The sequence below is a fragment of the Cladophialophora immunda genome, assembly GCF_000835495.1.
Source record: "Cladophialophora immunda strain CBS 83496 unplaced genomic scaffold supercont1.2, whole genome shotgun sequence".
NCBI classification, from domain to species: domain Eukaryota; kingdom Fungi; phylum Ascomycota; class Eurotiomycetes; order Chaetothyriales; family Herpotrichiellaceae; genus Cladophialophora; species Cladophialophora immunda.
In genome coordinates this window covers 1,483,022-1,501,167 of record NW_015622542.1, presented here as the reverse complement: position 1 = coordinate 1,501,167, position 18,146 = coordinate 1,483,022, and the positions used below count along the sequence as shown (strand labels likewise).

The 18,146-nt window shown below is 54.2% G+C and overlaps 8 protein-coding genes across 9 annotated transcripts; 3 read left to right on the top strand and 5 right to left on the bottom strand.

Moving 5' to 3' along the window:
• Positions 1–2,374: 2,374 nt before the first annotated feature.
• PV07_02848 (uncharacterized protein) lies at positions 2,375–4,012 on the bottom strand (the record flags this gene model as incomplete). Its single annotated transcript, XM_016389494.1, has 1 exon — positions 2,375–4,012. One exon carries the CDS (start codon positions 4,010–4,012, stop codon positions 2,375–2,377), a length of 1,638 nt encoding a protein of 545 aa, XP_016251396.1.
• Positions 4,013–5,989: 1,977 nt separating this feature from the next.
• PV07_02847 (uncharacterized protein) lies at positions 5,990–7,361 on the top strand (the record flags this gene model as incomplete). Its single annotated transcript, XM_016389493.1, has 2 exons — positions 5,990–6,107; positions 6,196–7,361. The coding sequence occupies 2 exons, from the start codon at positions 5,990–5,992 to the stop codon at positions 7,359–7,361; spliced, it is 1,284 nt and encodes a 427-aa protein (XP_016251395.1).
• Positions 7,362–8,712: 1,351 nt separating this feature from the next.
• On the bottom strand, positions 8,713–10,005 carry PV07_02846 (uncharacterized protein). The gene is made up of 2 exons (XM_016389492.1): positions 9,786–10,005; positions 8,713–9,708 (listed from the first exon to the last, which is right to left on the bottom strand). Exons 1-2 carry the CDS (start codon positions 9,914–9,916, stop codon positions 8,961–8,963), a joined length of 879 nt encoding a protein of 292 aa, XP_016251394.1. The 5' UTR covers positions 9,917–10,005; the 3' UTR covers positions 8,713–8,960.
• A 310-nt stretch (positions 10,006–10,315) lies between these two features.
• On the bottom strand, positions 10,316–11,406 carry PV07_02845 (uncharacterized protein). Its single transcript, XM_016389491.1, has one exon. The coding sequence runs from the start codon at positions 11,127–11,129 to the stop codon at positions 10,761–10,763; it is 369 nt and encodes a 122-aa protein (XP_016251393.1). The 5' UTR covers positions 11,130–11,406; the 3' UTR covers positions 10,316–10,760.
• Positions 11,407–11,596: 190 nt separating this feature from the next.
• Positions 11,597–13,310, top strand: PV07_02844 (uncharacterized protein). Its single transcript, XM_016389490.1, has 3 exons — positions 11,597–12,096; positions 12,184–12,688; positions 12,776–13,310. The coding sequence occupies exons 1-3, from the start codon at positions 11,832–11,834 to the stop codon at positions 12,969–12,971; spliced, it is 966 nt and encodes a 321-aa protein (XP_016251392.1). The 5' UTR covers positions 11,597–11,831; the 3' UTR covers positions 12,972–13,310.
• PV07_02843 (uncharacterized protein) lies at positions 13,161–14,634 on the bottom strand. The gene is made up of 3 exons (XM_016389489.1): positions 13,780–14,634; positions 13,583–13,669; positions 13,161–13,456 (listed from the first exon to the last, which is right to left on the bottom strand). The coding sequence occupies exons 1-3, from the start codon at positions 14,278–14,280 to the stop codon at positions 13,367–13,369; spliced, it is 678 nt and encodes a 225-aa protein (XP_016251391.1). The 5' UTR covers positions 14,281–14,634; the 3' UTR covers positions 13,161–13,366.
• A 463-nt stretch (positions 14,635–15,097) lies between these two features.
• On the top strand, positions 15,098–16,527 carry PV07_02842. 2 transcript variants are annotated; one of them, XM_016389487.1, is made up of 4 exons: positions 15,098–15,261; positions 15,381–15,509; positions 15,704–15,771; positions 15,893–16,527. In XM_016389487.1, the coding sequence occupies exons 1-4, from the start codon at positions 15,244–15,246 to the stop codon at positions 16,083–16,085; spliced, it is 408 nt and encodes a 135-aa protein (XP_016251389.1). In that variant the 5' UTR covers positions 15,098–15,243; the 3' UTR covers positions 16,086–16,527. The 2 variants fall into 2 exon arrangements, with proteins under 2 accessions (XP_016251389.1, XP_016251390.1); XM_016389488.1 differs by having other exon boundaries at positions 15,098–15,771.
• Positions 16,371–18,143, bottom strand: PV07_02841 (acyl-CoA thioesterase II). Its single transcript, XM_016389486.1, has one exon. It carries the CDS (start codon positions 17,714–17,716, stop codon positions 16,598–16,600), a length of 1,119 nt encoding a protein of 372 aa, XP_016251388.1. The 5' UTR covers positions 17,717–18,143; the 3' UTR covers positions 16,371–16,597.
• Positions 18,144–18,146: the final 3 nt, after the last annotated feature.

The following is an 18,146-nucleotide window of genomic DNA, read 5'->3' as shown; positions in this document are numbered from 1 at the left end:
GCCTGAGTTACAATCACAGGGGCACGCTTGTGGTATTTATCGCCGATCCAGGCGAATGTCAAAGCACTGATCACCGCAGCGCCAACTGGAGGCGCCGATAGTAAATTAGCGATCCCGGCCGTGTATCCCATCCCCTGCCACAGGTTAGCTCAGGCTTCCTTCGACAAGTGTCAGCGCAACGTTTACCTGAATGATGACTGGTGTGAAGTATGCAAATGCATAAGCTGGCATGGTCGTCGACATGAACATTGTCGCACTGGCAAGAGTTAGCCGAGGAGACAGGAGACAGCGTGAATTGGTCCACATACAAGGCCCAGAGTTTCCAGTCTTTGAGATGGTAGCAGAACTTTGCCCATGTCAGAGGATCGGGGATGGCATCTTTCCGGTCATTCTCAATCCGTCGCACGATGAAGGAAGCTTGCTCGTGCGTTAAAAGACCCATTTTTTCCGCCTTGTCTGGGAAGTCAACAATAATGAACCATGCAATGGTGGCAACGACCACCGTCATTAAACCTTCAATGATCTGTTTTCCATCAGCCGTGAGAACACATCAGAGACTTATAGTCTTACAAAGATCCATTGCCACCCGCGCAGGCCGCCGACGCCTTCCATCTGCATCAGGCCATACGCAAGGATATTCGAGAAACCGCCGACGAGAACTGACAGAATATAGAAGAAAGCAAGACTGCAAACATTAAGCCTTTACGATTTCAACCAGGTTCCCAGACACATACCGCTTTTGAACCTCATATCGCACATACCAGCAACTGATCAAGTACACACATCCAGGAAAGAAGCCTCACAAGCACTGCGTTAGTTCGCTCCAAATATCGATGAAGTCTTTCCTTACCTGCTTCGAACAGACCCAGCAACGTGCGGCAGACGGCGAGAGCCTCATACGACTTGACGAATCCCTATGCCTGCGTAAGCCACAGAAGACACCGACAAGGCTGAAGGATGTCTTCTACTTGGCCTATCATGACGCATCCCCAAGAAAAGGCGATGAATGAGAGCCAATTGGCGCTTCCTACCCGGCGAAGGACGATATTCGACGGCAGCTGTTATGCGTTCAGTTCGGAAGTTTGAGAGACACGTGAGGAATCGTTACCTCGAACAAGAAGTATGGGGGGAAGAACACCACCAAGATGACAGTATATCGGTTTCCAATCTCCAAATCAAGGTCCTCTCCCATGCCGGCGACCCGTGCATTCGAGACCTGGTCAAGTTAATCTTGACGGCATTCCAGAGAAAAGTCTGGGATTTATACATTGACACGATCAATGAGGGCAATTGAGTACAGAGCCCCCAGAATTGGAAGCAGTCGCCAATCAATCTTCCGAATCAACTTGTTCTCCGCATGTCTGTCGTACTCCAGTTGGTCTTCATCCAGACTTTGTGGCTGCTCGCGTGCACTCAGATCCGACAACTGGCCGATCGAGTCATTGTATTTCTGGTCTGTGGACGACATGATGTCTCGAGATATGTCTTCCAATCTCGAATTTGTCTTGGTTTGAAGTCTGCTGGCCTTCAATCGTATGCTTTCACCTTCAGCTTGAGTGAAGCTCTTGCAGGAGCTGGAACTTGGAAGGTCGGAGTCTTATGGTTCTTGCTCCATCACCTCTGCCCAGGCATGGCAGACTGGGGTGAGGAATGAATTCCTCGTCCAAGACCCTTGGCTGTTCTTGTCAGGCGCTCTCATGTCCTTTCCGACCATGTTGTACGGTTTACCCCTCTTCCTGGCAGCTTGGCCCTCATCATTTAGATGAGTTGCCGCGTTATTGCCAAGCACCAACGCTGGCATTTGCTGATGCGTTCCTGGACATGCCGATGTTGTCGCAATACAACAGTTCTCATGCCTCGGTGCTGTGAGGCAGGTTAACGAGCTTTCTCGGTATATTTCCGTACGTGCGACTTTCCAATACCCGTATTCCGGGTTAGCAACAGAGACCGCATTTGAAAGACTGCGATGGCCAATAGGAGCGCTACCCTTGCAGAATCCGGGGATAGCGCTCTGCGTCTTTAAAGTTCAGTCGAGGCGCTCTTGAAGCTGGGACCAATAGCTGTCAAGCCCTCCGTGTCAACATTCCAACAAATGGTACAGGGCAATGCCCGGGTACTTTCGGTCAGATTTGGAGGTATACATTCAAAATGTTAGGATACGATTGCCAAAACGACACAATCGATTCACGAGCGTGCGAGAAGGACAGGGGATTAGATATGATAGCATCTACAGCGTTTCTTTGGCAAGAAGAGGAACTGCTCTTCTGCTGATCTGTCACCAAGCGGACCAGGAGAAATGCCGGTGGCGATCCTTGAACTCCTCTACCCCGAGGGTATCACCGTCCAACCTCGCCTAGTCAGATAAACTGGACTGTTATTTTTCTTGCGTGATCAAATCCGCGGCTTGGGCAGCAATGGCATAGGTCGCGACCTGAAGGTGTCCACAAATTGGCAGCGGAATCACGCTTGCATCCACGACTCGCAAACCGCTGACGCCCTTGACTCGCAGCTCGGTATCCACTACAGAGCCCATGCTGGCTGTCCCCGCAGCATGGAAGAAAGTGCGAGCTTCGGATCGCACCCGAGCGTCAATTGCTGCATCAGAAGACTCAGAGGTCAAAGCTTCGAGCGGAGGCGGAGGGGTCTCGGACTCGATCATGTCGGACATGGAGCTGACGGCTTTGAGCAAGCGGCGAATACCATAACGCATGATAGTGCGGTCGACATTGGTTGCGTTGTAGTTAGGATCGATGACCGGAGGGTCTAACGCTGAGGCCGAAGATATGCTGATCCAGCCACGGGACGTGGGAGACATAGCCCCAAGCACGGCGCCCATATGTGTTCCGTCGAATGGAACATGCAGGTTGGTGATAGGTTGGCCGCCAGGGGCGTATATTATGATTGATTCAAGGTGCGCTGACCGAGGATCGAGAAGAGACACGGCATACTCGTCTTCACCCCGAGAGGGATCGCCGGCCGTGTCTTTCTTCACAGCCTCCTCCAAGATGGGCCTTGGGACGTTCTCAGTCACGATCCAGTCCCCTGGAAGGCCAAATTGGTATACTGGGTCCCCCCAAGGACCAGCTGCTCCTCCCATGGCAAGACCCAACGAAGGGTCTTTGAGTCGAAAAGCAAAGCCGACAAGGAGGTGATCGTGGAAGTTCTGGCCAACCCCAGGCAAGTCGAGTTGTGGTGGAATGGTTACTTTCTTCAATTCTGCAGCTGAACCAATCCCACTCAACATGAGGAGCTGTGGCGTGCGAAAAGCCCCTGCCGAGAGGATGACCTCTTTTGATGCCAGAAAATGTCTCCCGTCGTGAAGTTGGACTCCTGTCGCGGTAAGCATTCCTTGTCTTTCCTCAAGAAGGACCCTCTGCGCCGCTGTTTCCGTCATGACTTTGGTGTCTCTCAAGTCGAATGCTGAGCTCGTCAGCTGCCTTTTCCCGTCCTTCCAGTTCTCAATCAACTCGCCGACACCTAGGGGATTGCCGCTGTTGGCGTTCTCGATTTTGTCCAGTCCGAGGTCAAGCCATGCTTTCAAGACTTCGTCTCTCAAGGGATACTTGCGGTTAGGGCTGCTCTTCGACACCGTCACAACCGAGATATGGTCCTTTTCGGTCCTCTCGAAATAAGGCAAGAGGCCATCATAACTCCATCTTGCGTCTCCCACCAGTTTACCCCAGCGGTCGTAGTCGACTTTCGATCCACGAGTCCAGGTGGCATAGTTGGTTGCGCTACCGCCACCCAGAGCCTTCCCACCGGCTTCATATAGAGACCGATCGTTGAGGTGCGGTTGAGGCACGGTCTTATAGTTCCAGTCAATGTCCGATCCGTGTGCACCAAAGCAGGCCAAGGGAGCCTGGGTTAGTGGATGAGCCGACACATCAGCGCCAGCTTCAATCAACAGCACCGAAGGCGTTGATTTTGATTTTGACAGGAGAGAGGCGAGCGTACAGCCGGCAATGCCGCCGCCTACTATAATGTAGTCAAAGGTGCCCTCAGCAGCAGCCATTCAGAAGGCTTGGAGAGCAGTGGAGAAATGGAGGAATCGGATTTTCGAAGTGTTTTCAGTCTTCGGCGCAACCTGTCTAGACTTCAGGCAAGGAAAGAAGCGGCGAGAGTGAGGTTGGGATTTCCTGCCGATGTCCGGACGGGCGTCCTTATAAAACCTCCCCGACTGGTGTCCCTTTACTTCCGCCAACTGGAGCGTTGGAGTCGACAACGTTGGATTCGGGAACAGAGGTCTTGAGGCAACCCATGCACGAGATGAATAATGCTTCGACCCCCCGGTTTCTCCTGGCCACCCACACAGCTGTCTGGGGATCGCTGGGTGGCCCGACCTTGTTCTAAACGAGTAGGCATGAATTGCCGATTTGATGAGCATGCTCTGGCTGGAAAAGGGCAAGCTGAATCGAACAAGTTTCGATATTTTCGGATAGTTCCAGGACCTAGGACGCCTCCACCTCCCAATCCAGGCTGTTTGTGCTGTATCTGAACGACCCGGGATTTCCGTCCGTGCAAAGGCAAAGTCTGAGTTTTAGGGCTCAGTAGGTGGCAGGCTGAGCAGGCTGAGGCTAAGCTCCCACCATCAGTTGCTGATCTTCTCTTGGGCGGCTTCTGTGACGTATCGTCTATCATGTGCAAGTCCCAGTCCACTCCGGGGCACAGGTGCTCGCATCCTCCAAAAGGCCAGAACCGATCCGTTACCGCTCGTCCTGACCAAAGGTCTCGCGAATCGTCGCAAGCATTTTTACCGTGGAGAACCCGGGCCAGTCAGGCAAGAGTTACTAAGCAGACCTGTCGCTTTTGGGCTTGAACACATTCCGTGGGCATTCCCAAGCATATGAGAAGGCTCCTTTCTCCATCCCCCTGGTCACCTCGACGCTGGAAGAGGCGGCTTGCCACCGTGGGATCGAAGGCCACAATGACCGGACTGGCGAACACCAACTAGCTGCATTATTAATCAGAACTGGCGAAGTCCAGTTCGTGCCGGCCACTCAAGTGCCAGTCGCCGGATCTCTCAAATGGATACGCCGGTGTGGTGTTTCGAACTTCTGCAGGTACCGCGGGATCAGCGAATGGGAGCAAAATCTCTCGGAGGTTCTAACGACACATTGAGACAGCCAAGAACTCGGTGCTGCAATGGCTAGCTCGACAGTTTTGTCCCTCTTGCCACGAGTCAAGCCAAACATCTCAGGACCCTTGAAGCCCAGCCTTGCTCGCGCCAGATCCATCTGTATCCGCGTCCACGCTGGCGCATCTTGCGACCCCGCCGGTAATCGCCACAATCTCGGGGCGAAGAAGCAACGCTAAGCTTGGTTAACGATGCTTGTCGGGTGAATGCTGGCTATCATGTAACAGTGTGATCTCGGGCGAGGAGGCTATTGGGCACCCCTCGGTCAAAATAGAACGCACTATCGGGGGTTGCACAATGAGACGCCTCTGTCGATACGTTTGCTATCTATTAAGGGATGTCCCTATGATCCCCATCCGAACCCTTACCTGCGTTGCAAAAGCTTCAAGCAAGGAGACTCAATGGCCCCTCAGCAACATTATCTCTGGGTCAGTGTGGGCTCAAAGGGAAGAGTTGGGAGTTCAGACCGACAAAACAGCACCATCAAGTCACACTGTGCGCAGTACTATCACAAAATCAATCGGCAGAAATTACGGACTGCGTTGGTCGACCTGGCAGTACCTGAGCCCACTTCAACCGAATCGTTCAGACCGTCACCGGCTTCATCTATATCATCTGAAGAGGAGGGAGAAGTGACCGTTAGCCCCAACCGACAAGGGGCCAGAAGGCTTCCCGCAGGGGAATCAAATCAGCAGATCAAAGCGCAAACAGAGCTGAAGACCGAAAGCAAGTCACGGATTAGAAAAAGGAAGCCACAAGAATGGCGAAGAGTCCGATGCCATAGATTTAGAAAGGTATCTATGCTCCATGTCTACAAGTCGTGTCTTGATGCCAGGGTAACACTTGAAAACTAACATGCGTCAGCAATCTTACGAGCGAGCGCCTAAGCCCGATGCTTGCGACACTCAACAAGAGGTTCCGCAGCGCTTGTCTGCAGAAACAGATTCCAACTCATATGCGACGCTCAGATCTTGTACGTTTGAAGGGAGAGGCACAACACTTCTTGCTGGCTACGAATTTAAGACGTTGTAAAGTCGCGATTGTCTGACTTGCTCGAGCAGTGTATACCTCGTGGCTTCCACACCTACACCCAGATGAGAATCCCGATCTCAGCACACAGGACCTCGATTTTGATGCAGGGCTCGGAGACCCCTTGACACTCTGTGTTAAGCTGACAGCCTTTTTCTCCCGAGCTGCATTCTTCTCAAGTTCCTCGCGTCGAAGCACGATTGCCAACAACGAGCCGTTCCCTATTCAACGAGCATTATACCTCTACAAACTTTCTGCAATTCAAATGATTCGATCAAGACTGAGCGAGAACCCGCAGAGCCCGGACCAGAACATCTTCTTGGGTATTGTAACTCTCGCAGGCTGCGAGTTCATGGCCAACAACCCAGAAGAAGGTAGATTACATCTTGAGGCTTGCTTAGAGATCGCGCACGCTCGTGGAGGTCTTTGTACGTTGTCCAGTCTTGAATTGGAGCTCGTGTGCCTAGCGGAATTCGACATTGCTGCTCTATTAGGGAAGGCGCCTTGTGCTCCTCTCCAAGAGATGGAAGCGGCTGTATATTCGAACATCTCCAAAGAGCGAATAGTGCCAGCTTGGGCGGAATCTGACCTGGCAAAATTAGACTGCTTGTGCACGGAAGAAGCTTCGCAGACCCGCCAGGGCCTTGCATGCTTGCTGCAGTCGACACATGGGCTCAACGGTTCGAAGTCTTCGAAATCACGCGCACGGAGCCAGGACAATCTCGTCCTGCGTGGTCTCTTTGCGGGCTTCTTGCTATGCTCCAACCAACCATATACGACCCCGTTGTACCTGACCGAGGACATCGGCCTCTACGAACCGTTACGAGTGGCTGGCATGCTCGTAGTTGCGGCCACATGCCTGAAAAACACGCCAAAGGACCACCTACTCGACCGCCTCACCACGGATCTGGCACTACAGCTGCAGCTGATGCCGTTGCCCTTCTACGGTCCGCGGCCTGTGGCCTCCGCCATGCTGTGGATCTACTTTGTGGGCGCCCACGGGTCTCCTGCGCCCCAAAAACGGCTGTTCTTCCAGCAGGGGGTCGCGCATGTGGCTCGCCTAATGGGCCTGGAGACCTGGGAGGAGGTTCGCGAACAGTTGAGGCGGTTCCCCTACGTCGATGGCGAGTTCGACGGCCCGTGCGAGGAGATTTGGAACTCGGCTATGATCTTGTCGAGCTTGACGGCACGGCCATGACCCCATCAGGCTGGTCCTGCATGGGGGTTTCGAGGTTCATTTTCTTTGAGCGTCCTTGACGTCCTGTATCGAATAGATTTCTAGACTCTCGGATGCCCTCTTTCCAACCCTACATTTGCTTTTCGCTCCATAAATGATCCCCTTTCGGCCATTAATCTCATCGACACAGGCTCCTATAGTATACCACCTTAGCCCGTACCTCTCTACATAAGTCACAGAGACAATGTGTCTCGAAGATAGCACCACGATGTTCTTGACGCATCTACCAGAGATCAAAGAACCGTGCGCGGGTTCAATACAATCACTCCACCCATTCACTCGAAGAGGCATTACTCCCTACCTCGTACAGACCAGGGCACAAAGATCGCATGCTACGCACCACCGATCTCCCCAACACCCTCCCTCTCCCTTTTCCTCGCTATGTCCAACGAGAAGCACCCACGGGCAGCATTGTCGCGGTGGTTCAGTCATCAAGGAAGATAATGACACTATTCCGACTTCAGCAAACGCACGGTCCGTCTGGTTGGTGGACTCCGGAACGAGGCTTCCGGGTTTAGCACGGGGGCTGAGGGTTGTTGGAATGGAGTATAGCCCCCCTTACCGAGTACCAGGAGTCCTAGTCGCGCTACACAGCGCACAGGCTAGTGCTGGACCCTGGCCTCTCTTTTACCAGGTACTTGTACTTGCAGTCAGCCCTGACCGGTGACCGGTTCCGGCGACCGGAGGATACCTCCTGGGTGACCACAACTCAGTACAGACTTGTTAGTTAGTAGTAGGAGTAGGAGGAGGAGTTGGTGGCCCTGGCACTGGCCCTGGCACAGCCCCCGGACGGTGCAGTCCATTATCATTCGGCGAGCCCGCACCGCACCGTAGTACCTCGCACTCGGATATCCGGCTCGGTTTTCGTTCTCGTTCTCCAGCCCCTCGAGAATATGTATCCAGACTAATTCGTGTGCGACGTAGCATGCAGGGCCACCATGGCAATGCTGAGATATCCTGCATTCCGCGAGCGCTTTCTCTGCCTGATTACAGTCAATCATAGTGTATTCGATGAGGGTAGTACTACAAGTACAAATAGAAAGTATACTACGCTGCCATCTACATCTACTTAGGCTAGGCTGTCAGGACGACCCAGCTGAGCGTGCAGGAAGGAGGCTTTAGCCTAGGATCTGCCATGACTCTGTGATGTGTGAACAGGGGGGGGGGGGCGCTGGGCTGCAGAATTCTGAAACCCACTGCCTGACGCTCTCTAGAGCTCTGTCGAAGAGCATTGGAGGCTTGGCCGCACTGTCAGTCGCGGGTATGACTACTCGATTGTCTTAGTTGGCACGGGGTTTTCAGCCTCGTCGCGGCCCCTCCAAGTCAAGTCAGCCAGAACACCCCGACCCTTATGCGCTGTGTCAGCCTAGAAGTTTTATAGATGTGGCCAGTGAATTACAGAATGATCCCTTGAGTTCGCCTAACCGCATGCTAATCTAATGCGCCACCTTAGAAATCGACTCGCCGCCTCTGGCTCTGCCATCCTCAGACCCCGATTGTCCTGCTGGTGGCCCTTTGTCTTGGAGCACAGCAACATGCTACTACCGAGTCCCAGCTCACTCATGGAAGCCGAGCCATCACTCGCTGGATGCAAACCTCCTTGGCTTCCTTCTTAATCTCCTCGCTGGCATTGGGCTTGAGCTTCATCCCCTTGGCGTCGGTCCCGCTGTCCACGGGAACCTCGGCCAGGAGCTTGAAGCTCAGCCGCTCGTACGCGCGGATGCCCTGCGCGGTCGTCGTGTCGAGGATCACCGGGCGGTCGGGGAACTCGGCGAAGTGCTGCTCGATCTGGTGGGCCAGCAGGGCCGACGCGTAGCGCTTCCCGGCGTACTTGGGGTTGCTCGCGATCATCTGGACGAAGGCACAGTCCTCCTCCTTGATCCCGCGCGGCGGCAGGTCCGGCAGCGTCCTGGTCCACATCTTGTGGATGTTCTCCTCGAAGACGAACTGGATGCGGTAGAAGCCCGTCAGGCCGTAGTGCCACGGCAGCATCAGGCCCAGGAAGCCCGCCTGCCACAGCTTGAGGAGGTCGAAGGCGCCCATCCGCTTCTTGGGCGGCAGCCAGAGCAGGATGGCGCCTATGTCGGGTTGGGTGGTGGTGGTGGTCGTCGTCGTCGCGGTGCCATCATCGGACGCGTTGACTTCGGCGACCAGAACCAGGCCGCCGAGCAGCCTCGTCACCTTGATTAGACTTCGGTAGAAGCGGACGCGGGTCTTCTGAAGGCTGTTCATGTGCGGTTTGCTGGTGGGCGTGCCGATCATCACGGGCTCCAGCGGTCGCGATATGCCCTGGAACCAATTGTGGTTCCTGCGCAGCGTCAGCGGGCTTGGTCCATGCCGCGCCACCCAGCACGCCAAGAGCCAGAGGTATCACTGTCAACTTACCAGAGTGGAAGGAATGCATTGCAGAGTATCCTCGAGAGCATGTCGTCCTCTTCTGGCGGTGCGGGCCGGAATATAGGGGTCGCCTCTCTATCGGGGGCGGCCGACGTGTCCTCAGCCTGGTTCGCCGCCATGTTTCGAGCGTTACGATAGGCGGCGATAGAGTAGGGAGTTCCTTGAGCAGTTGGAAAGTAAGAAGAGAGGCGAGAGCACTCTTATTGAGAAGTCGTGAGACGATGGTCTCGAGATAACTAGGCCGCCAGGTACTAAGTTCTTTGCGGACACCGGGGGACGAGCGACATTCCAATTGGCGGAAGCAGCTAAACGAGAAAAATACGATATACGACCACAACACTTCAAAACCCAGGAGAAATTCCGAGTCGCTTGTTTTCCTAACAACTTGGCCGTCGGTCTGGAAGAACCAGCTGTTACAGCACTTGCGAGGCACTGCAGGTACGAGGTATACGAAATACCGGCGACGACACCAAAAGTGCCGTTGGCATGGGCACAAGAATAGGTGGTTCGCGCAGATCGGAGCATATGCCTTGTAAGACCTCAGCTGGAAGGAATCAGGGTCGTGATGGGAACCAAGATGGGGTTTAGCCTCCACCAGGCGAAGAGAGTCTCGTTCATCTCTCCCAGACCGTCAATATTCTAGTTAATTTTGCCCCGAGGCAATGATGCAGCTTTGGGCTTGGCCGAGTCTCCAAGCGCGCTCAAGTATGGGGAACCGCGTGCTTGACTTCTTGTCGTGGCCCTGGCTCTTATCCCAAACAGGTGCGGACTCATCGTGCAGAAAACAGTCTGCGCAGATGCCTCCCACTTGCTAGTCGCTGGAGGTGAGGTATGATGCTTGACAGACTGATTATCCGCGTGCACACCATCGGTTTTGACAGCCTGGAATCGATCAACACTCGTATTCTTTTCGGTGATGTGCACCATGCGAATCAGTGACAAGTCCTGGCTGTCTTCGCCTGATCATACTCCTCCAGCAAAGGAATCCAGCGATCTCATCCGTGAGGACGACGTTGTCCTAGTCGAATCAATGATGGAGCTATCCCTCACCGTCGCGGTGTATTTGGCACCATTCGGCTGATTTGTGATGCATGCTGAATTTGTAAGTGAGCCGCTGCTCCGCCTCCCTGAACGTGAAGGAAACGCCAGGACATTCGACCGCGCGTTCTGTTGCAGCAATCTCGAAACGGTACAAACGACATGACGTTGAAGCTTGGTTCTTGGTTCGACAAGGCTCCCGATTCCCTTGACTGTCGCCTGCGCTAGGATCCCAGGAATCAAGCCGACACTGGGCCTTTCACACGCACGAAGTGAGCCAGAGCCAAATCTCATCCATCCTTGACAAACACTATCCTTCTCTTGCGGACACACTTAGACCCTACATGGCCAGGGCCGAGTAGAATAACCACCTGATGTCTAACGTGGGATAGCGTCGTGCAACTCAGCTTCGTCGATTACATCCAGCACACAACCAGTGTTGAGCTTGGCCTCGCATCGAATGAGGCATTTCGCGTGAGACACGGCTGGTTCGAGCGCAAGGTATCGAGGAGAGGACACGATCAAGTCTGCAAGGAAGACACGTCGAGTGTCAAGAAAAACGTTGTCAATTGGAGGGGAGGGGGCACAGAGGAAATGCCCGTAGGCGTGACAGCCCCTACAATGACGCCTGGAAGCACCAATAAGCCGTCGCTCCGGGCATAAGCATAGGGCGGCATCATCCTCTTACCAAAACAGGTGGAGCTCGGAACGGCTTTTGCTCACCTTGGCCTCCCGAGCCAAACTGTCAGGGTTCAACGATTCGAGTCGACAAACGCAGGCAGCGAGAAGGTCATACTCATCAACCCTTCATCTTCTCCGGGATCCAAGCCGGCCAGCTGCAAGGCAGAGCCCTTTCACTCCCTGTTCAATTCTCGCCTGTCGTTCAGATACCCTTGATGTTTTGGATTCTCTCTTGCTCCTCCTAGACGTCCACGCGATCTCGTCCCAATCCAAGACCGTTCTCACCTTCGTCATCTCTCCACTGCCTCCGCAACCATGAAAACGCCAGTTTACTCCCTCTTGCCGCTCCTCCTGTCGCTATCACATCTAGCCGCCTCTGTATCAATAGACTGCCAACATATCCGGGTCGACGGCAAGAAGTTTGACCTATCGAAGCTCGCGGGTCGTCATTCCGTCAATGTCCACGACACCTCTAGACCACCTGCGGAATATAACACCACATGGACGATTGACCTTTGTGCGCCATTAAAGAAGCTTGAGGGCATAAGAGACCAAGATCAATGTCCGCATGGAACACGAGGTAAGTTTCAGAGTCCAAGCTGGTAGACCGGGGACGAACAAGACTCGGGCCCAGTGAATACGAGCTCGTTTAACAATTTGCGGACAGTATGCGGCGTCGTCAGATCCTGGAACCCTGCCGACGACCCGGAGAAGAAACACGTCGAAGTCGAGAACGTGATTCCTGTCGCAGGAAACTTCGAGTCCAGCACGGGTGCAAGTCTAGACCCCAAGGTGTCGAGACTGAAAGCGCAGGATGCGAACTCGGACGGCCTCCAGATTGAATTCAACGGTGGCAACTACAACCACATGAAGCAAAAAGCCGTGGTCCAGTTAACATGCGACAAGGACCGGACGGGCAACGAAGAGAAGAGGAAGCGAAGCCTGAAGCAGAAGCGCGACGGCGAGGATTCCGAAAAAGACAAGGACAAGGACAAGGACGAACAACCAAGCACGCCCAGCCTGACATTCGTGAGCTACGGCCAGGTCGAAGGAAAGGATAAGATGGAGGTTCTCAGACTCAATTGGCGGACAAAGTACGCCTGCGAGGACTACGCCGACAGCGACGAGGCGAGGAAGAGCGGTTGGGGTTTCTTCACCTGGTTTATTCTGATGTATGTGCTCTTCTATGCCTTCCGGCACTTTCGTCTTCCGTTGTTCATCCCGACGTGGTACCTGTACTGACCGAATGGCTACAACAGCGCCTTCTTGGGCATCGCCGCCTACCTCATTTTCGGCTCGTGGCTGAACTACAACCGCTACGGCGCTCGTGGCTGGGACCTGCTGCCGCACGGGGACACGATTCGCGACATCCCCTACCTCTTCAAAGACTGGTCCAGGAAAGTGATTGACACCGTGTCAGGAGGAGGCTCTAGAGGCGGGTATAGTGCTGTATAATCAAGATAGTCTTTTTTTGTTAAACCTTGGTCGGGTTTTGGAGGCTTTTTGCCCAGGCCCTTCTGTCTATGGGAGCACTGCCAGTTTTTATGGCTATGTGTGAGGCTCCATCAAATCGGGGACCTGAAATAGGGGACTGAGAACACCTCTGTAGAAATAAGCGAAAGACTGGGTACGGAACTTGAGGGAGAAGGGCCTCTCTCGCATAGCGCGGCGCATGAATTTGGAGAGTTTTTAATATGTATTCCTTCAGTACCTAGCCTGGAGTCGATTCGTCAAACGCTTCGACTTTCCCCAGAGTCATGCGCATCTAGCCTCCGTAACCCTGATACTCTCGCGAAGATTCTTTCGGTCCGGCCATAAAGGGATCACTCTTTGACGCTGAGCCGGAAGCTTTACAACAGCTGGTCTTCGCCGGGGACGATGTCCCCGAATTTCTTTGCCGAACCATGACTTCTAGCGACGATGCCATAGGCCGGGAAGTACTGTGTGGGGAAGACACAATTCAGCGGTTTTCTTCTGGGAGAAAGGTTGCACATCCAGAGAGGAAGTGAATGCGGGTATAAGTGTGCACACCGCAGAGTGGTGGTGGAGGAGTATTGAACACGTACCTTGTCCAGGAATGGAAGCACCTCGGCCGTGCCAGGCGTGTTGCGCCAGTCTTTCATCAAGAACATGGCGATGCCGAACATGCCAGTCTAGGTGGGCGCCGGGGACAGTCAGCCTTGAAGGGGGATTGAGAGAAACATGTTCGAACGGATCTTGAGGCATAGGCCGACATCTTGGCTATCGCCTTGGGCTGGCTTACCAAGTGCACACCGGCATTCTCCATCCTCCGATTCGCATCCTCGGCCAGCTTGGGCGTCGCCGTCCCGCTGGCTTCAGTGTTCGCCCACACCGAGTAGCCCGCCTCTCTCAGACTCAGCGCCAGAAACATGGTGCACACCTCCGTCACGATGCCCCCTAGGATGACCTGTTTGCGCCCCGTCGCTTCCACGGCCTTGCGGAAATCCGGATTGTCCCAGGCGTTGACCTCGCCGTTTCTCCTGATAAAGGGGGCGTTCGGGTACATGTCCGTGATTTCCTTGGGGAGCGGTCCGTTGGGTCCGGTCTCGGCGGAGGTCGTCAGGATGGTCGGCAGGTCGAAGAGCTTGCCCAGTTCGGCGTGCGCCAGAACATTGTTGCGGAACTCGGCCGTGGTGTAGTCCTTGACGAGTTGAAGAAGGCCCAGTTGGTGGTCAACGATCAGGAGGATGGCCTTGTCTTTGTCGAGACGTTCGAACTTGTAGGGCGGTTGTTGGTAGGCCATGACTGCTGTGTATTAAGATCCGTGTACAAGAACGTGAGACTCTTGGATGAGAGGCTGAGATGTTAGGTATGGTAGACGACTCGAAGTCTCGACCTAGTAAAGACAATCCATTAGGGAGGCAGAGGTGTGGCGGAATATATAACATGTTCTCCATTTGCTTCTTCTTGCTTAACGCCGCATACAGTAATCACGTTGCTTTCCGAGTGCTCGTCAAATATTGGGTACATGTTGGGCAGTTCAGAATCTGGCACATGGTCAACGGCATCAAGCGCGCGAGGCTCGACGAAAAGGGCGATTGGCTTCCCATTTGAGGCTAGAATCAAGGCTTCATGACTAAGGGCTGGCGGCTTTTGCACGACACATAGCGGAGCTCTGATGTGGTAAGCTTGGAGTAAGTGGTGGGTGCTGTTCAAGCAAATGAAGCCTCATCGAGCGCTTGACTGATGGAGATTTGTGCCTGTTTCATAGTCTGTGTGTTGGTGGCCGCATACGTAAGTACTGGGCGCTGAGTAACCAGTGGCTTAAGGGGATAACAACGACATGCCCGTGGGCAGTTGGGTTGGAAGTTAGTCTGCATATGAAGCTGCAAGCCGTGTGCGTATCATTACTGAGTGGCTTGAGTCAATAGTCAACACTGTGGTGAGAGGCGTAGAACCGTAGATGGAGGAAAAGTGAGAACGTGAGTGCGTCGCAGAGAGTCTAGAGACCGCAACTGCGGTTAAGAGCTTGATACGCCGCCGTAATAAATAGTGTTCTGCGGACCATAGTGTCATCTGCCGCGTCATGTGTTGAGACACCAACCAAGCGTGCCATGGCATCGATTCGACTTCGTGGATCATGGCACATGGATCAAACCTTGGGACTAAAACGACGCAACCCAAATCTTTCGACTACTTTCTCGAGTGTACCTCCAACAAACTAATTCAGGGTGTTGGCATCGAGCCATAACCTGCCACCTTCACCATGCTATCCAGAAGAGTTGTAAGTCCCAATAATCCCACGGTGTAACCACGCTTCAAGGGTTGGCCCCACGAGACATCCCTATTACTTCCTTCTTTCTGTGTCCGGACGGGTAAGTTTCTAACTTTGGCCAAAAAAAGCTTTCGAAAGAAGAAGAATCAGAGTCCACAGACGCCGAAGTCACAAAGGAAGACCAGGAAAAGATCAATACCTTTTCCAGATTGCATAATCGGAGTAAGGCCCTGGAGGAGGAGTTGGGCTCGAAACAAGTAAGTCGGGATTTGCGCTTATTCTCTTGAGCTGTTGTTGTGAATGGACGTCGTTGGGACGACAGGAGAGGCTGTGGTTCAAAAAACATGGCTCAAGAATAGGCTGGACATCTTCTAGCCACCATGGCTGTTTTCATCCCAGCATCCTCCCCCTGCATCCAGACATGTCCAATCCACTCACTCATATCCTACAGAAAGAGAAAGAAGACCTCGAAGAACTGTCCACCGAACTGGAGCTCGCCGATGAGGACTCGTTAATCCCGTAAGCTTGGCCCCGTTTCCGTCCCTTTCCTACCCCGTACCACATCGAGAGTCTCTCTTGCCTCGTTCTCCATACGTATCGTCCTCTCCGTTTCCGCCTCCCACTGACACGAAAACCCCAGGTACAAGATCGGCGACTCGTTCATGCACGTCCCGCTAGGCGAGGCGCAGGAACTGCTGGCGACGCAGACGACGGAAATCGAAGGCGAGGTGTCGACGCTCGAGGAGGAACTGGAGACCATCAGGGAGCAGATCCGCGGCTTGAAGGCGCATCTCTACGCTCGGTTCGGCAAGGGGATCAATCTTGAAGCCTAAGGGTGTCATTCCCACCAAGTATGGGCTGGCCCGTGAGAGACAGGGGGTAGGAATCTAGCCGTGGTTACTCAAAATAATCAGTGGCGAGTTTCGTGAGATGAAAAGGTGATCCGGACGGCGTGTGCTCATGTTGGGCCTACAGAGTCTCGTGGGTAAGTGGATGAGTGAGTACACCATGTGGCTATTCACTGGAGCTGCCGCGAGAGTCGTGGCCGACGGCCCGACGGCGTGACGCCTCGATCCTGGAGAGAACCGCGACTGCGATTGAAGAGGGAACGCGTGAAAGAAAGCGGATCATCATGCTCGGTTCCAAGGTCCAGAACGGAAGCGACGGATTTGCTCTCTCCAGATCCAGAGGCCTGTCTATACCACTATACATTCCGATACCGTGCCGGGGTGAAGATAGTACAGAAAACAATCAAAAGAAGACAGTCGTACCGTCCACCGCCCAAAATCATCGTCAAAACTCACCCGTTAACGGCCAGAGCGCACTCGAAAACAGCAGTAATATCCTACAACTTACTGTCCGTGGGGTTCTGAACCAGCCTAACCACGCCCTCCTGGGTACACGTCGCGATCAACACCCCGTCCTTGCTCCAGATTCTCTGCATGACCAAACCTCTCCCGTCGCCGGCCCATGGACTATCCATCTCCGTCAACATCCACTCATCCGCCCTGAACGCCCGCGGGTTGTGGAAAAATATCGTGTGGTCCAAGCTCACCATCATGCCGATGCGGCGGTCGTCTCTCTTGGTCAAGGCCATTTCGGCGTGCTCCTCTTCTTCCTCCTTGGCAATGTCTTCGAGGTACTTTCGCATCTCCTTCTTCTCTTCTTCTGAGCCCCGGAAGGTACTCAGTGTGCGTTCGATGTTGCGGCGGTTGGCGAAGCGTTGTAGAGTATGCACCCGCGCCACCGTGCCGATAAAGTATGAATCACTCATGTAGGCCAGCGCGCTCAAATGGGCTTGGTGGTTGTCGCCAGGCCGGTTCGCCCGCTGGCCGGACTGCAATTCCTCTTCGCGGACGTTTGGGGGACAGTCGGAGATGCGGCCGCGCGCGCGGATCCATTGTCGCAATTTGCGCTCCGACGGCGGTCCACTGCGGTTGGTGATGGGGATGCGCACCGATTCAAACGGCCGGTCGTCGAAGCTCACGTTCTGGCGGTCCGAGTCTGCGTCCGGCGGGGGGACGACGTCCGTGGGCATTCGGGTCGCATGCTGGACCGTCTCTTTGCCGCCGGAACCCTCCTTCATAAAACTCAACGTCGTGGTGAAGATACATTTTCCTCTCTGGCGCGCTTGCACGGTCCGTGTGATGAAGCTCTTCCCGTCCCGGACTCTCTCCACGTGGTATAGAATAGGGATCTCGCTGTTGCCGGCAAGCACGAAGTAACAGTGCATGCTATGGACGGTGAAATCGGGCGGGATCGTGGCTTGTGCGGCGGAGAGGCATTGGGCAATGGCCGCGCCGCCGTAGATTCCCCTTGCGCCAGGAGGGTGCCAGAGTGGCCGGGCGTTGGTGTAGATGTCGGGACCGATGTCAATGAGGGGGAGGAGGGAGAGGACGTTTTCGATGGGGGAGTGATGCGGGAGGGATTTCGGAGGCTTGATGAGCGTTGCGTGTTTGGACATTGTTGCAGGAAGATGTCAACGGGGAAAAATTGTTGGGGCTATGGCAATCAGATACCTCTCTGTCTGCACCTCAAGTCAACGTCGATATGACGGGAGCAGGCAGGTAAGAAGGCTGGGTGGGCTGACGATGGACGACCGCTGCTGTTAATATGGTCTTCGGAGCTTGTGCTTATCGTTGTATCGTTGCCTCAGTCGGATGATGCTAGTATAACCGCAGTCGACAAATCGTTCAATCTCGGTTGGTCTGCAAGATCTCGGAACAACATCAGGAGTGCGCTTCGGTCAATTTGCATCTGATGGCAGCATGAGAAGTCGAGGGCGTTGGTTCGGCCGAAGAAATCATTGGTCGAAGTCGCCAAACAGCCGAGGCTCGTCGCAACGGCGAGCCCGTCCAGGCACTCGGCACGGATAGGAAAAGCCAGGCCATGGG

Bases quoted from the DNA above. Each gene is read 5' to 3' on its own strand.
- PV07_02846 (XM_016389492.1), bottom strand. From the start codon at position 9,916: ATGGCGGCGAACCAGGCTGAGGACACGTCGGCCGCCCCCGATAGAGAG. The intron at 9,709-9,785 runs GTAAGTTGACAG...GACGCTGCGCAG, and splicing joins AATGCATTCCTTCCACTCTG to GAACCACAATTGGTTCCAGG.
- PV07_02845 (XM_016389491.1), bottom strand. From the start codon at position 11,129: ATGAGATTTGGCTCTGGCTCACTTCGTGCGTGTGAAAGGCCCAGTGTC.
- PV07_02844 (XM_016389490.1), top strand. From the start codon at position 11,832: ATGAAAACGCCAGTTTACTCCCTCTTGCCGCTCCTCCTGTCGCTATCA. The intron at 12,097-12,183 runs GTAAGTTTCAGA...ATTTGCGGACAG, and splicing joins ATGTCCGCATGGAACACGAG to TATGCGGCGTCGTCAGATCC. The intron at 12,689-12,775 runs GTATGTGCTCTT...TGGCTACAACAG, and splicing joins TTCACCTGGTTTATTCTGAT to CGCCTTCTTGGGCATCGCCG.
- PV07_02843 (XM_016389489.1), bottom strand. From the start codon at position 14,280: ATGGCCTACCAACAACCGCCCTACAAGTTCGAACGTCTCGACAAAGAC. The intron at 13,670-13,779 runs GTAAGCCAGCCC...GCGCCCACCTAG, and splicing joins AGAATGCCGGTGTGCACTTG to ACTGGCATGTTCGGCATCGC. The intron at 13,457-13,582 runs GTACGTGTTCAA...TTCCCCACACAG, and splicing joins TGCTTCCATTCCTGGACAAG to TACTTCCCGGCCTATGGCAT.
- PV07_02842 (XM_016389487.1), top strand. The intron at 15,510-15,703 runs GTAAGTCGGGAT...CATATCCTACAG, and splicing joins AGGAGTTGGGCTCGAAACAA to AAAGAGAAAGAAGACCTCGA. The intron at 15,772-15,892 runs GTAAGCTTGGCC...CGAAAACCCCAG, and splicing joins GATGAGGACTCGTTAATCCC to GTACAAGATCGGCGACTCGT.
- PV07_02841 (XM_016389486.1), bottom strand. From the start codon at position 17,716: ATGTCCAAACACGCAACGCTCATCAAGCCTCCGAAATCCCTCCCGCAT.